This window comes from Myotis nattereri (assembly GCF_964212035.1).
Source record: "Myotis nattereri genome assembly, chromosome: 11".
NCBI lineage: Eukaryota > Metazoa > Chordata > Mammalia > Chiroptera > Vespertilionidae > Myotis > Myotis nattereri.
Window position 1 is genome coordinate 72,441,207 of NC_138086.1, and position 16,284 is coordinate 72,457,490.

The window sequence follows — 16,284 nt, forward strand, 5'->3', positions numbered from 1 at the left end:
CAGTCTCCTAGCAGGCTGGCAACCCGAGGTTTTGGATCCTGGCCCTCCCACCTCGGGCCCAAGGCCCTTGTAAACACCTGCAACCAGCAGAGAGACTTGACCTCAGGAAACCTAGGGTGTCCTGGGGAGTGAGACAAGCACCACACCCACAGGTAAGATGTTTGGGGTTGACTAGCTGGTACCTTAGTCATAATAGCTGAAAGAAACTCAGTTTCTGGTGACACTTAAAGGGTACTGATGAGAAGCATGAATGTAAAATCAGAGCTCCCCGCCTCATGGCATGGTAACCAGAAAACAAGGACCCAGAGGTTGTTTGCCTGCCTTCCCTTTTTATTTATTCATCATCATCATCATTATTTTATTTTCTAGAGTTTATAGCTAAACACAGAGCAGAAAGGCTTCTTTGTAAAAAAAAAAAAAAAAAAAAAAAGGAAACAATACACACACAAAAATACTCATTACAATGTTCCATATCCTACTTTTCTAGATTGTTTAAAAATCCCCTTTAATTACAAAATTCTTCCACAAACAATAAACATAAAGATCTTTTAAACATCCATTCCTCTTGCTTTTACTTTCAATCACATTTTTTTAAAAATTGCTAAGATTCTAACAACAGAAGTCGAACTGAAATAAAACATATTGTTAAAAAAAAAAAATAGATGCTTTTTTTTTTGTTTTTTTTTGCAATGTGGCATTTATTTTACAATGCACCCAGCAGATCAAATTGAAAGAACAAAAGTGTATTTCCCTACCTGGACCTCTCATAGAATATGCACACAGTCTATTCTGAACACAACATGTGTTGTTTTTTTTGACCAGCTTTCACATACCTTCCGTACCAATGGGCATACCTACCACTACGCTTGTAGTGGTGTGAAAAGAAAAACTGAAGCATATCATTAAGAAAAATGCTGCAAGATGTGTCTATGAAGAGTATCGTCGTTGTTAAGACAAGGGGTGTGTGGCCTTCCACGGGCTGTCTGGGCAACGCCTGGCCTCATCCTGAGAGGAAGTCTCCGTTTTGGAAAGCAGTCAGCTCACACTCTTCTCGAGTTTGTCCTCTTTGGGGCACTCCTCGCTTTAATGTTCTTCTTGGGGCTGGCTGGCTTGGGCACAGGTGCCTTTCCCTTTGGTTTCGGGGGATTACTACGACTGGTGCGCCCGGCTGTTCGCTTTTTGTCCTGGATGGTTCTCTGTTGTTCCTGCAGCCTCTCTTCCCACTGCTGGGAGGCAATTGGTAAACATGACTGTCAAGCACATCTCACCCCGTTATGCTACTCCACTGATATCAGAACTAATGACATTCCCCCCACCGTTGTTACAGACTAATCACGACAATAGTTGTAATAGCTACTCTCCATTGTTGAGCACTTACCGTGTATCAGAGACTCATGATGCGGTTTGGACATGCATTCATGTCATTGAAACTCACAATAGCCCTTCTGGGTGGACACCATTGTCATGACCAGGACCCAGCCCACCAAGGTTATTTGCAGAAGGCCACACAGCTGATAGATGTCAGAGCCAGGATTCAAGTTCACCAGTCTGACTCCAGAGCCCAAGGCCCTCTAATGCAACATTCCTACACAGCAAAGCTTCCTAAAAACGGCACACCTGGCTAAAAGCAGAAATTTATCCAGCCCAACCAGAAATCAGGGGCCTCTCACCACACTTATGGATTCACTTAATTCTCTTATATCCAATAGAAGACAGAAGTACCACCTACAGCTAGTAGTCCACTCCGGTGTTGGCTAGCCAGAGCTGATGGGAAATGTGTCATTCTGAACAGTCAAGTTTCCTTGATAGAAAAGGACTTACTATTTTTAACAAAAATACTATTTATTTAAACAGCTGCATAAAGAAAAAAAAAAAATGAAAAAGTGAGTCCACTTAAATAGACGTTGCTTTTTATTATAACACACATGTTGCAACTTTGTTAGAATATATTTCAATCAGCCAAGAGTTTGAGCACCACCGTAGGGCAGGCATTCTCCTAAGCACAAGAATTGCAATGAAATGAACAACCTACTAAGGTGTTCTAAAATAGTAAACTCTTTACTGTATGTTGCTTCTGTGTGGTGATATTTTCAAATTCTTACTGAAGTGTATTGTAAAGTTTGTTACAAAAGTAAATGGTCCAAACAGCTGATTCTTGAAAGCTTTTTTCCCCCTTCAGGTCCTCATGGTAGACTTACCTTCTACATTGATGCATCTAATCTACTGCAGTCTTGGGAACCAGATAACTAATTCTTCCAGAATTTTCTGTCCAGTAACACTAAGGTGTACTCCTGAGCAACTGATGAGATTTTAGCTCAGATATAACAGTAGTGTTCTGTTCTTTTAGTCAAAAATACACGGAGTAGGGGAGGCTATGTTACATAAGTTAGTATTAATATAACTTTCCCTTTAACCAAGTGTTTTATTAATGCAAACAAGGAAATCATAAACAGTTGCAATACCTTTGTGAACCTTAAAACACAATTTCTCCTGAATACATTTAAACATATTTCAGAAGAGATAGTTTAAAAATTTCAAACCAAAGACCTTATTTCTTTTTTTAAAAAAATATATTTGTATTGATTTCAGAGAGGAAAGGAGAGATAGAAGCATCAATGATAAAAGAGAATAATTGATCTGCTGCCTCCTGCATCGCCCCTATTGGTGATCGAACCCACAGCCCAACCCAGGCATGTGCCCTGACTAGGAATTGAACTGTGACCTCCTGGTTCATAGGTCGATCATTAACCCTTGAGCCACACTGGCCTGGCCCAAAGACCTTATTTATTTAGTTCTAGTATGACTTCACACGTCTGGGCAAAAAATCACTCTAACTCTTCTAATTGAATAACCAATATTTCTACGACATTACCACTAAAATCATGAATAGTACAAAATACAAAATAATTACTTTAAGTACAGGGAAAAAGATTACACTTTGTACTGTGATGAGTTTTAGAACTAGGTATTCACACCTCTACATGTATATGTCTGTTTTAATCCCTCTAGATATAAATTCTGCCCAAGTACCTGACTGTTTGCTAAGGCAATTACATGTAATTCAATAAAGAAACCAAAAAATTAATTTAATCTGGAAATAACCAGTAGATCAGTATTAGATGCAGCCAAATTGTCTTTGAAGTTGAAAAGAGATTTATGATAAAAATTCCAAGTGAGAATAGCTATACTCATAACTACCTATCCAAAAGAATGGGATGAATCCCCAAATTCTACAGATTTTCTTTACATACACTTAAATCCATATTCCTAATATTGTTAATTATACTTACTATGGATCTTTTACTAAGCTGGTCTCTCCATTTTTCAACTAAACAATTTTCAAGAAGCATCATCCTGAAAAAGAGTAATTTATCTTAATAAGCATTTTCGGTTTATGAAAGTAAAAAGTTTAAAAATACAAAAAATTTAAAAAAATGTTCTTCAGCCGAGACCGGTTTGGCTCAGTGGATAGAGCGTCGGCCTGCGGACTGAAGGGTCCCAGGTTCGATTCCGGTCAAGGGCATGTGCCTGGGTTGCGGGCGTATCCCCAGTGGGAGATGTGCAGGAGGCAGCTGATTGATGTTTCTCTCTCATCGATGTTTCTGACTCTCTGTCTCTCTCCCTTCCTCTCTGTAAAAAATCAATAAAATATATTTAAAAAAAAAATGTTCTTCAATAACCTCACAATCCACCATTTATATTTTGTTGATATATCCTTTCATTCTTCCTTGTACATATACATATATATATATGTGTATATATATATATTTTAGAGCACACTGTATATTTATATCATATAGTACATTTAATAGTTATATTAGACTAGAGGCCTGGTGCATGAATTTGTGCACCAGTGGGGTCCTTTGGCCTGGCCTCTGTGATCAGGCCGAAACCGACTCTCTGACATCCCCGAGGGGTCCCGGATTGCCAGAGGGCACAGTCCAGGTCTAGGGATCCCACCAGTGCACGATGGGGCCAGGGAGGGATGTGGGAAGGAGGGACTGCGGGAGGGCTCCAGGGTGTGTCTGGCCCATCTCGCTCAGTCCCGATCAGCCGGACCCTAGCAGCAAGCTAACCTACTGGTCGGAGTGTCTGTCCCCTGGTGGTCAGTGCATGTCATAGCAAGCAGTTGAGTGGCTTTAGCATATCATTAGCATATTATGCTTTGATTGATTGAACGGCCGACCGGCTGACTGGACACTTAGCATATTAGGCTTTTATTATATAGGATAGGGTGGGGCAAACATAGGTTTACAGTTGTGAGTATGCAAAACACAGTTTATTATTATATAATTAATTATTATTGTATGATTATTAATAATTATTATTATTGTATAATTATTTATTAATTATTGTATTGTTTTCCATATGAACAACTGTAAACTTACTTTTGACCCACCCTGTATGCATTTTATGATATAATTAGAATTCAAAAATATAATTTTAGTAACCTAATAATATTACTATGAGTATCTATAATATATTCTATATTCTATTTTTCTCTCTCTCTATATATACATATATATGTATATATATATATATATATATTTTTAATTTGGATTGAAGAATTAAGGAGATAATTTTTTAAATGTTTTATTTTCTCTTTGTATTTCTTCTGGATCTTGTCTCTACAGATTTAGGTACAGACATATCTATGTTGCAGGCTTAATGTTAAAATATTATATGAACTCTTTAGAGAGTAAGGTTACTATTTCATTGTCACACCTGTTGTATTTTCTCAATTTTTATTTGCCTTTTTCTTTGTGATTTTTATGTACATGCTAGTATGTGGTCAAATATGTGTACTGACATTTTTCCTTGTAATTTTTTTTACATTACTATGATGTTTACAAAATATTTTGTCATTCAGATAGCATACATTTATTTACTTAATTTTATCCTTTTTAAGTTTTTAAAATACACTGCTGGTGGGAATGCAGACTGGTGTAGCCACTATGGAAAACAGTATGGAGTTTCCTCAAAAAGATAAAAATGGAACTGTCATTTGACCCAGTGATCCCACTTCTAGGAATATATCCTAAGAATCCTGAAACACTAATCAGAAATAATGTATGCATTCCTATGTTCATAGCAGTGCTATTTACAATAGCTAAGATATGGAAACAACCCAAGTGTCCATCAGTAGATGAGTGGATAAAAAGGGTGGGTGCATTTACACAATGGAATATTATGCAGCTCTAAAAAAGAAGGATCTCTTACCCTTTGGGACAGCATGGAGGAACCTGGAGAGTATTATGCTAAGGGAAATAAGCCCGTTAAGAGAAAGACAAGTATCACATGATCTCACTTATATGTGGAACCTAATGAACAAAATAAACTGACAAACAAAATAGATCTAGAGATATGGAAGCATGGAAAAGGCTGATGAATCTCAGAGGGAAGGGGTGGGGGTGAGGAAAGAGATTAACCAAAGAACCTAGATGCATATATGCATAACTCATAGCCACAGACAACAGTGCTGTGAAGGCCGGGTGAGGGAGTGGAAGGGGGGTGGAGGGAGTCATGGGGAGATGAAGGGACATCTGTAATATTCAACAATAAAGGTAATGTTAAAAATGTATCTCTTGATGGGGAGAAACTAAGATGGCGGCATAGATAAACACCGGGAAATAGTCGCCTCCCACAGCAATTGAAAATTATCCCAAAGGATGGAGCAAACATCGTCCAGAACAACAGGAAGGCTGGTTGAGTGTAATTTCTACAACTAGAAGAAAAGAAAAGCACGCTGAGAGCCAGAGGAGCTGCGGAGGCTGAGTGCAGAGGTACGGCGGTGGTTCGCGCGCGCGGAAAGGGGGTGGCACCTGAGGACGCGGCTGTCTTTTTGAATCAAAAGCTCCCGACTGCTCTGAACTCCGGTTCTGGGAAGTCTCTGGGGACCCAGGACACATACGGGGAGAGGCTGCTCTGTCAGGCAGCAGCTGGCGAACTTGAGGGAGGATTTCCCTCAGAGGTGCTTGCAGCCGTTACCGGGACACTGAGACGCGCGACTCCGGCGCGGAGAATCAGCCATTGCTTCTTTCTCCATCCTTTTGACTCCCTGAGGCCCCGCCCCACTCAGGCTGCGGTAGAGGCTTTTGCATGTGAATGCCCCGGCCCTTTGCAACCTGATAATTACCTAACTGCAGCCGGGCCAGCCAGACCCGGAACTTCCAAGAGAAGGCCCAAGGCCCCGCAGCGGCTTGCATTGCTTCACAGCTGAGCCTCTTCCTGGCCCGGCTGTGAGGCCTCAGGCAGGGGCTGAATTAGCACCTCCTTAGATCCAGGAGCCACTGTACCCAGTGGTCAGAGGGGGACCATTCTCCCACTTCAGACACAGCTGCTTCCCACAGCCAATTGGCCTGGAGGTCAATTCCTCCCAGTGATCCTACATCAACCAAGGCACCAAGAGTGCACCAAGAGTGTCCACCCCAGGTAACTGGTGAGGCTGAGCCACTGGGCCCTACAGGACACCTGGCGCGCAGGCCACTCTATCAACACAGGGAAGCAGCCAAAATGCGGAGACAGAGAAACAGGTCACAATTGTCAGAAACGGAGGAGGACAGACGACTGGATATAGAGTTCAAGGCCACGTTTATAAGGTTTTTCAAGAATTTTATGGAAACCGCCGATAAATTTAATGAATCCCTCAAGGAGTATAGTGAGACCATGGAGGACATGAAAAAGGACCAACTAGAAATTAAGCATACACTGACTGAAATAAAGAATATTTTACAGAGATCCAACAGCAGACAAGAGGATCCCAAGAATCAAGTCAAAGATTTGAAATACAAAGAAACAAAAAATACCCAACCGAAAAAGAAAAAAGAAAAGAGATTCAAAAAGTATGAAGATAGTGTAAGGAACCTCTGGGACAACTTCAAGCGTACCAACATCAGAATTATAGGGGTACCAGAAGGAGAGAGAGGGCAAGATATTGAAAACCTTTTTGAAGAAATAATGACAGAAAACTTCCCCCACCTGGTGAAAGAAATGGACCTACAAGTCCAAGAAGCGCAGAGAACCCCAAACAAAAGGAATCCAAAGAGGACCACACCAAGACACATCATAATTAAAATGCCAAGAGCAAAAGATAAGGAGAGAATCTTAAAAGCAGCAAGAGAAAGACAGTCAGTTACCTACAAGGGAGTACCCATCCGACTGTCAGCTGATTTCTCAACAGAAACCATGCAGGCCAGAAGAGAGTGGCAAGAAATATTCAAAGTGATGAATACCAAGAACCTACAACCAAGATTACTTTATCCAGCAAAGTTATCATTCAGAATTGAAGGTCAGATAAAGAGCTTCACAGATAAGGAAAAGCTAAAGGAGTTCATCACCACCAAACCAGCATTATATGAAATGCTGAAAGGTATTCTTTAAGAAGAGGAAGAAGGAAAAGGAACTCTTACCATTTGCCACAGCATCGATGGAACTGGAGAGCGGATAAATACCACAGGATCTCACTTATTTGTGGAATATAATGAACAACATAAACTGATGAACAAGGACTGATCCAGAGACGGAGAGGCTTTGATTGGACTGGCGGGCCTTGGAGGGAAGGTAGGGGAGGGTGGGGGCAAGGGGGAAGGATCAACCAAAGGACTTATATGCAAGCATATAGGACTAACCAATGGACACGGACAACGGGGGGGTGAGGGGATGAGCGGGGGGGGGGGCGGGTAGAGGGTACACATGTGTAATATCTTAACCAATAAAAAAAAAAAGTAAAAAAAAAAATGTATCTCTTTAATTCAGTTGAAATATACTTTAGAGTATGAAGTGAAAATATGTACTGTTTTTCCAAATAAAAATAATTGCAGCTTTCACTAAAATATTTTTATTTCCTATTGACTTGCCATATTTCTTACATAATAAAGTTTCTTTTATGCATTAGAATCTGTTTCTTCTGCTTTATTTATCTTTATGTCTACTCTTTTACCACATGATTTTAACAAGTGTAGCCTTCTACCAATTTGAATGTCTCATTAAGAAAATTTCTGCTCCTCCCTCTTATTTTCAAAATAACATGCCCTTATTAGTTTACCCTTCCAAATGATCATTAGCATTATTTATGAACATATAAATTCCAATTGTCACAAAATTTTTACTGGGATGTTGATCAGAATTGCATTAAATTTACAAACTAACTTGGGAAAGATGACATGAAAACTCTTATCTAATTAATTAATAACCCATTCGTATATCTAAATAGAATTTAATGACTAGCAACATGGCACATCCCCAGAGCTGCACATAATACTGTAGCAGATACAAACACCATGTAAAAGGTAAGCCTAGAAATATTCATTCGGCATTCACTCATTCAGCTTCTTTAGAGAGGCAAGATATAAGTAGAACAGCTTTAAAAAAAGCTTCTTTAGAGAGCCACGATACTAGTATAAGTAGAACAGCTTTTTGAGGAGGGTGCCCAAGTGCTGATAGAGTATAGAACAAGAAAGTTTCAAGTGAGGTCAAATTCAAAAGATTTTTTTAAAGAAGTAGAGTCTTGAGCTGTATCTAGAAGAAATAAACAGATAAGCATTAATGACAGAGAATCGAGGGGAACACTTGTTATATAAAAATGAATAATTTTGCTGGAGAAGTGTATTGCAGCAAGTTTGAGGCTCATCCTGGAACCTGTGCTGAAGTGTTTGATTTTTATGTTATAAGGAATATACAATTACATAAAACGTTGCTAAGGAAAGAGATTTGGGGAACACACTTCCAGCTGGAGATATGAGTGAGTGAATGTGTGTGTGTGTGTGTGTATGCGTGTGTGTAATACTATACCAAAAATTGTAAACTAAGTGCATATAAGGGAAAAGTGTGGAACTGTAGTCTCAAATGGCCATCTTTACTTGACCTGTAAGTTATTAAAGAAACTTTAAAACATTCAATTTTTGCCACAGTAAGATTGATTTGAATGACTTGAAATGAATTGTCTTTTTAAAGCATTTTATTTTTTAAAATGTATTTTTATTGATTTCAGAGAGAAAAGGAGAGGGAGAGAAAGATAGAAATGTCTATGATAAGAGAGAATCATTAATAGGCTGCCTCCTGCATGCCCCTAGTAGGGATCAAGCCTGCAACTTGGGCTTGTGCTCAGACCAGGAATCAAACCCTGACCTCCTGGTTCATAGGTCAATGCTCAACCACTGAACCATACCAGCCAAGCTGAAATGAATTGGTTTTACCCAAAGTAATTTATCTGCCTTTCCATTTTTGAAATCATTTAATGAATTCCATTGATTTTTAAAGATCCTATTCAAATACTTATATTTTTATTTTTCCTTAATTCTGTGAAGAATTACTTTATCTATTATAATAAAAGTGTAATATGCTAATAAGACCAGATGTCCTTCCAGACGTCCTTCTGGATGAAGCCAGGGCTGCAAGGGAAGCCCGGGTCCCAGGTGCCAGAGGGAAGCCGGTGCCGGCAGCCGGGGGAAGACCTACTCTTGCACAGATTTCATGCATCGGGCCCCTAGTAGTTACATAATATCCCAAGGAAGATTCTATTAAAATTGCTTTTTTAAAAGACTGGTACCTTTTTTTTTTTTTTACCTACTAAATGAGACTCATGTTTTCTCAAGCCATATGCAGTTTCTTCTGCCCCTCTGTGCCTACCGTGAGCGCCACTCATAACACATGATGAGAACATCTTGATGGGGCAGGATGTGAGGACACTGGCAGGAAGAATTCGTAATGAGGGGGACTTGAGTTCGAGGGATGGGTGATGAAGACTTGAAGATCTCTTTCACATCCACCACTGTCGTTACTTCATTACAGCCACTCCTCTGGACAGCTTTTATTTTGGCATGAATGACTGCAATTTAAAAATTGATATAAGTGTTGTTGAAGCCTTTGGAGAAAAATAGGATGCTGTATTCATGCCAACTCCCAAGCCTCTCTTAAAGAATCACTCCTGTAATTATGGTCATGTCCAAGTTGCCCAAATGCAGACAAAAAGCCCACAATCACATGCTAAATATAAGGTCTCCCATATTGTCAACATTGTCTTAAAATTTCATGCCCAAGATGTAAAAGTAAATTGACAAGCAGACTTAGTTTGGGTTCTGCCTTTGGGTCAGTGACTGCTCTTTGGGCTATAGATAGGGTTTGATCAGAGAATTCTGTAGGTCCTTCTCAGCCCTGCAGTTCTATAGTTATAAAATTAGGTGTGTGTTTTTTGTTTGTTTGTTTTTGTCAAAAACATATCAGGAAATGTAGTCAATAAAAATTTCTTATAAGCAAATATTTGTTTATACTCTGCCTTGTGATGATCTGAAGTGAGACTCATATTCTCCGAATCAGAAGCCACCTTAAAGTTTGTATGGTTCAATTACCCATCTGAGGCCTGAACTTCCTCTGTTCCAGAGGAAGTCATTAGAGTCATAAGATTTTCGACTGGAAGGATTCTCTGAGGATCACCGTTCTCAATCTTTTAACTTCCCATGCTATCAAAGCAAGGTCTGAGGTGAGTAGAGGTAGAACCGTTATTACAGATGGTTGTTTATGTTACTGTGCCTGTTCACGCTTTAAATCCTGGCTCTTTCGGTCCCTTGCTATTACTGCCGGCCATGCAATTGTAATCAGCCTACTATGGACCTGCTTTGGAGTCCATCCGAGAAAGCTGGTTTATGAAGAAGCCAAAGGATTGAAATAGAAATGGTTTCATCATCAAAGTAGCAACGAGGCCAAGACACCCAGAGAATAGCATCAGAGCATAACTCAGCTGACAGACTAAGTAGATCATATTAAGACTATATCTAAATAGAACAGGTTTTAAACAACAAAAACCTACTTAAAAAGAAAGTGTATATTTTTGGTTAAATTACCCACATTAGCTATATATGATTCTCAAATCTGACAACCTAAAAAAAAAGGTTATTTTTTCAGACTTTTATGTTGCCATTATCTTCTTTCTTTCATGCGTGTATATAATATATTCTTATGATATACAATGTCAGTTTGAATATGAAAAACAAACTTAGCAAATAGAATGAACAGTTTTTCCTAAAATAGTTTTTGTTATTTCAGCAGAAATAATCTAAGAAATCCGAAGGAACATAAAATAGCCAAAATAGATATTTAAAATTTTTTTAAATTAAAATTACTTTCAAGTGATGATAGTAAAATTAAGTTGACTTAACACATTCACAATAGTATTATTGACTTATTTGTTGAAGAAAGTGATTGTGTGTTTTCAAATAAGAGAGAAGAGGGCATTTAAGCTATGCCAATAATTACAGCAACAGAATTGGCATTAACATATTCCTACAACTTTTAAAAAAAACCATATTTTATTGATTTTTTACAGAGAGAAAGAGAAAGGGATAGAGAGTTAGAAACATCGATGAGAGAGAAACATCGATCAGCTGCCTCCTGCACACTCCTTACTGGGGATGTGCCCGCAACCAAGGTACATGCCCTTGACCGGCATCGAACCTGGGACCCTTGAGTCCGCAGGCTGATGCTCTATCCACTGAGCCAAACTGGTTAGGGCACCTACAACTTCCTTAAGGTATTAAATATTCATAGCTACTGATAGGATACATGAGCAGATCTTAATGATTGGGCCTACAGGCTTCAGATAATAAAATCCATGGATCACTCACCCATCCTCCCTGCAGCGATGAAATCTTATGAAAAGAACAAGTGAAGTGTGCTGTCCTGGCTGGGGAGGACTTCTCACCAAGTCAAATAGGATCATGATGTCAAACTTGCAAACTGAGCCACATCCCTGGTTTCATCTGAGTAATTTACTTTGTATTTATTTGATTTACCCAGAAAAGCAAGAAGTTTTATAGTTGTTATTATGCCGTTTGAAACTCATACAGTTAACTAGAAAAATCACCAAACCTCTTCTTTACTTTATGGCCAGCCGACCTGGCTTTGGAATGTGCCAAATCCCAAAGTGAATGTTCTCATTAGATGACTTACCATAACTGTAGTTTTTGCTCAGATATGTTGCCAGAGTTGGCTTCACTTTTTTGCACTTGCACCGGTCTAAAGAAGGCAAGAGAGGGACAAAATGTTGGAAAAGGATTCAGAGAAGTCATTCTGGGAGAGAAAAAAATGAGTCTTGAGGACAAAGAACTCACCCGGGCTTAGGCGTTTACAGTCGACGTCAAGAGGCCTTTCCTGTACCATCATGTCTGGTGTGATATCTATCCACTTCGCGTCTGAAACACACACAGGGTCACACGGGTGTGGTCAGTGATTTTGGTCAGTTCGCCCAGCTGGAACAAGGAACCATCTAGAGACATAAACTAATGCAGCATCGCACACACACACACACACACACACACACACAAATACTAAATAGTAAAAATGGCATGCGATTGTGGACTATTTCTTTCACATAGACATACCTGGGTTTGGGAAAGACTTTCAGGTGAGACTGCCTTATCCAGCACAAAATGCTGTGAACACACATCCATTTAACTTTCTGATACATACAGCCAACCCGGACAAATTACGCCATTCCTTTCCAAACCCATTTTAAAATGTTGATCAGCTTATACTAAACAAAATAACCAGAGTATTTCCAAATCCCCACCTTACATTTTGCAGTGCAGAAACAGTTCATAGCTACATGGACTGTTTATCCAAAACAAGCATAATCCTCTGTCATTTATATAATTTAAGCAAAAAAAGATAGCTTTTTCTTAAACTGAATTAAAGGAGTTTCAATGTTTTCTCTCCCTTTGTAAGCACTTCACTTGACTTCCCTTCCTTCCTGTTTTGGTCAGTGCTCTGAGGGGTATGCATAACTTGAGGCACTACACCATAATCTCTTTGAATGTGCAGCCAGCTGGGTCAGGGGTAAGAAGAATGCAAAAATAGTCTTAGGTTTCACTTCAACAAGTGGACTTAAACCTGCTCCTTCTTCCTAGGAAAACAGCAAAATGACCAAGACAAAGGAAGGGCGTGGAAAATGAGATCCAGTGAACTAAGATGCCACAAATGTTGGCTCGTGGTTAAAGATCATTAGACAGACATCCCAACTTTCCAGGGTGACTAAATTCACAAGTGCACTGCTGTGGGGAGCGATGCTTGGAAATGCTTTTCCGGAAAGACCTTTCCAAGAGCTAACATTCAGTGGAGAATCCTGGTGGGATTGCTTTGAAGATGAAAGGAACTCTAACCGGCTTGGCTCAGTGGATAGAGCCTCGGCCCACCGACTGAAGGGCCCTGGTTTGGTTAGATTCTGGTCAAGGGCACATACCTCGGTTGCAGGTTGGATCCCTGGCCCTGGTCCGGGCGTGCGAGCTCAGGAGGCAAGCAATTGATGTCTCTCACATCCATGTTTCTCTCTCCCTCTCTCTTCTAGTCTCTCTCTCTCTCAAAAAAAAAAAAAAAATCAATGGAAAAATATCCTTTGGTGAGGATTAACAAAAACAAAAACAAAATATTTTTTTAAAAAATTAAAGGATACGTGTAAGGTGCTTAACGCTGGCTCAGGCCCACCTTAAGACCTCCATTCCTCTTGACTGCTGCTGCTATGACTATCCTGTTATTGCTGTAAATGAAGCCAACCCCAATGGCTCCCTTTGTAAGCAAAATTCGCCCCCCTTAATGGGACAGGGTGTTCTTCCCGCTCTGAAATTCCTACCGAGAAATCAGACTCTTCTAGAAGTTAAGTCACCAGCCCTGCCCTGGGAGGTAGGATGGGGGAGGGGCCGACCGACCACCTGCGGGCAGCTGTCGGTGCGGCGGACGGTTCTCCCGGGGCAGCGACCGCCAAGGGTGTGTCCGCATCCCCCTCCGTCCTTCCCCTGGCCTCACCCTCCGGGAGGTCAGTGACGATGGCCTCGGGCGAGATGCACACGCCGCGGTCGTAGACGGGCAGGTCGTCGCAGGCCAGGCTCTCGGGCCAGCTGTGGTTGTACATCTTCATGAGGGGCTCGCAGTCGTCGCGCGCGCGCTGGCACACGGACTTGCAGGGCTTGATGGGGTCGTGCAGGAACTCCAGGGTGCAGATGGGCGCGTACATGGCGCAGAGGAAGAAGCGCAGCACGGCGCTGCAGTTCGCGTCCACCAGCTCCTCGTACTGCTCGATGGCCAGGATGGCGTTCTCCTGCGTGCTGTGGTGCAGGTGGTTGGGCATCCGCGTGATGTTCCAGGGCATGTGCCGGCACATGGGGATGCGCACCGCCTCGCACGGGGCGCCGCGCACGCCCAGCGCCAGGCGCAGCCACAGGCAGAGCGTGGCCAGGACGGAGAGGAGCATGGCACCGCCGTCCTGCGCCGCGACCCCGACAGGCGGAAAGGCGCTTCTCGTCCCCGACTCCCACCCGATCTTTCTCTCTCCCTTCTCCGCGGAGGAAGTCCTTTAGGGCACAGGACCCCCAAACTCCCTGGGCAGCAACGCGGGGCGCTGGGGCTGGCCGGGGGTGTCCGCCGTCTGGAGCGCAGCGCACGAGCGGCGCCAGACCTCGGCCTCCGGGGCGCGAACCCGCACTGGCAGCTCCAGGCCCGGACGCGGCAGCTCCAAGCGCAGCCAGCCACGGCCATTGCGGGACCCTATTTATCCCGACAGGACACCTCCCCTGACGTGGGCTCGGAACGCTCCCTTGGCAGCAGCCGGCGCGGCGCGGGCTCCCCCTCCGCCGCTCCACCCCCAGCCCTCTCTTGGCAGCAGCGGTGACATCATCTCCTCCGGGCCGGGCCGCAGCCCTGGGTTGGAATCTGACATTCCCCCACCAAAGTCCCTCCTTTTGGGTCTGGCCCGTCCTTTCTCTTCGGACCAAGAAAAAGCGCCTCTGGCTGTCGTTTTGGACACCGGATCCCAAAGGGTGCAAGAGAGGATTTCAAGAGAAAAACAGATCCTCTTCTGAGTCAAAGCTGAACTTTGCGCCTTTACTATAAGGCTTATAGGTTCCCCATGTACACAGTTGGAGGGAAATAGGGACTTCCGCGGCCCTTGAATTCGGGGGGGGGGGGGGGGGGAAACCTGCCTCCTCCGGTAGGGGGTGAGAGAAGCGCTGAGTAGTGAGATTGTGTGTGGGATGGGAGAGTGCAGTAGTAATTGTCGGCTGAGATGTAAACAAACTACCCCCCTCCGCCCCACGTTGTATGTAGTTTGTTTTGTTGTTATTGTAGTGGCTAATTGACATTAGTTTGGGCTCAAGTTTTTCCAGAATGGCATTTGGTCTCTACCAGCTCCAGTAACAGAACTGCCTAAAGGTTCAATAGCATCTTCTAGTTTGAGAAATGTCTTCCATCTACCAACTTTCCCCTTTCTTCTTCTAACTCCCTATTCCTCTCTCCAACATGAATGAAACCCAGGAAGAGCTTCATTAAGCTCTTAAAACAAGGAAGATTATGGGCACCACAGTCTGAAAGATCCCCCCCTATCCTCCCCACTGCATGCCAAGTCATTCTAACCCAGCAACCTAAAATCTTGATTTTTGATGTGCTTGGAGACTGTTGTTTAAGTTGAGTCAGAAGCTATGTACTATGGAAAGCAAGGATGTATGTTTTGTTTTCTCTTTTATTTTTAAGAAGAGGTAGTAAAACAAACTGCTGGCTCAGCTATCCACAGGAAAGGATGGCATTTTGTTGCATTGATCTTCAGGCAGTAAGTTTGCTGGTATATGTTATTTTTTTAGGGCATTAGAATATGGAACCATGTTCTCTGAATATTAATGTTTAAAGACATAGTTTCATTGGAAATCTGAACTTAAGGCAGACAGGTTCTTCTCTCCAAAACTTAGAACCACCAAATTCGCTTGGTTTTGACTCTGATCAGGACTGAGGACTAAAATACCCAAGGAACATAAAGCACAACCGACATTCATTGAACACTTACAATGGGCTAGGCAAGGTGCCAGGTGCTTTAAATGCATGATCTTATTGGGGGGGGGGTGGGTACATGAATTAAACACATAAGTTTGAAGGATAAACGAGACAAATGCATTTCAGGATTTACCTCAGGAGTTGGGTTCCATTTAGGCGCAGTGGTTTCAACCTTCCTAATGCCACGGCCCTTTAATACAGCTCCTCATGTTGTGGTGACCCCCAACCATAAAATTATTTTCATTGCTACTCCATAACTGTAATGTTGCTACTGTTATGAATCGTCATGTAAATATCTGATATGCAGGATGTATTTCCAGGGGTCGCGACCCACAGGTTGAGAACCTCGGAATTTAGGGGCAGCTCCGGGCATCCAAAGACAGCCAGGCCCGTCCAGACAGGTATTTCAGTTTTCTCTAGGACAGATCTCAAACTTCAGAAATGCTGAGCCAGGCTAGCAACATAGCAAGCCAAGAGAGA

At 42.1% G+C, this 16,284-nt stretch overlaps 1 protein-coding gene across 1 annotated transcript; it reads right to left on the reverse strand.

Annotated features, from left to right (window-relative positions):
- Positions 1-315: 315 nt before the first annotated feature.
- On the reverse strand, positions 316-14,654 carry SFRP4 (secreted frizzled related protein 4). The gene is made up of 6 exons (XM_081102614.1): positions 13,792-14,654; positions 12,105-12,185; positions 11,944-12,009; positions 9,628-9,826; positions 3,291-3,354; positions 316-1,226 (listed from the first exon to the last, which is right to left on the reverse strand). The coding sequence occupies exons 1-6, from the start codon at positions 14,234-14,236 to the stop codon at positions 1,041-1,043; spliced, it is 1,041 nt and encodes a 346-aa protein (XP_080958740.1). The 5' UTR covers positions 14,237-14,654; the 3' UTR covers positions 316-1,040.
- Positions 14,655-16,284: the final 1,630 nt, after the last annotated feature.

What these genes read in the sequence shown, in the direction of transcription:
- SFRP4 (XM_081102614.1), bottom strand. Translation starts at nt 14,236, where the DNA reads ATGCTCCTCTCCGTCCTGGCCACGCTCTGCCTGTGGCTGCGCCTGGCG. An exon ending in GAGCAAAAACTACAGTTATG is followed by an intron (nt 9,827 to 11,943) that starts GTAAGTCATCTA and finishes TTTAAATTGCAG; the next exon opens with TCATTCATGCCAAAATAAAA. An exon ending in TGTTATGAGTGGCGCTCACG is followed by an intron (nt 3,355 to 9,627) that starts GTAGGCACAGAG and finishes ACTCTTTTTCAG; the next exon opens with GATGATGCTTCTTGAAAATT.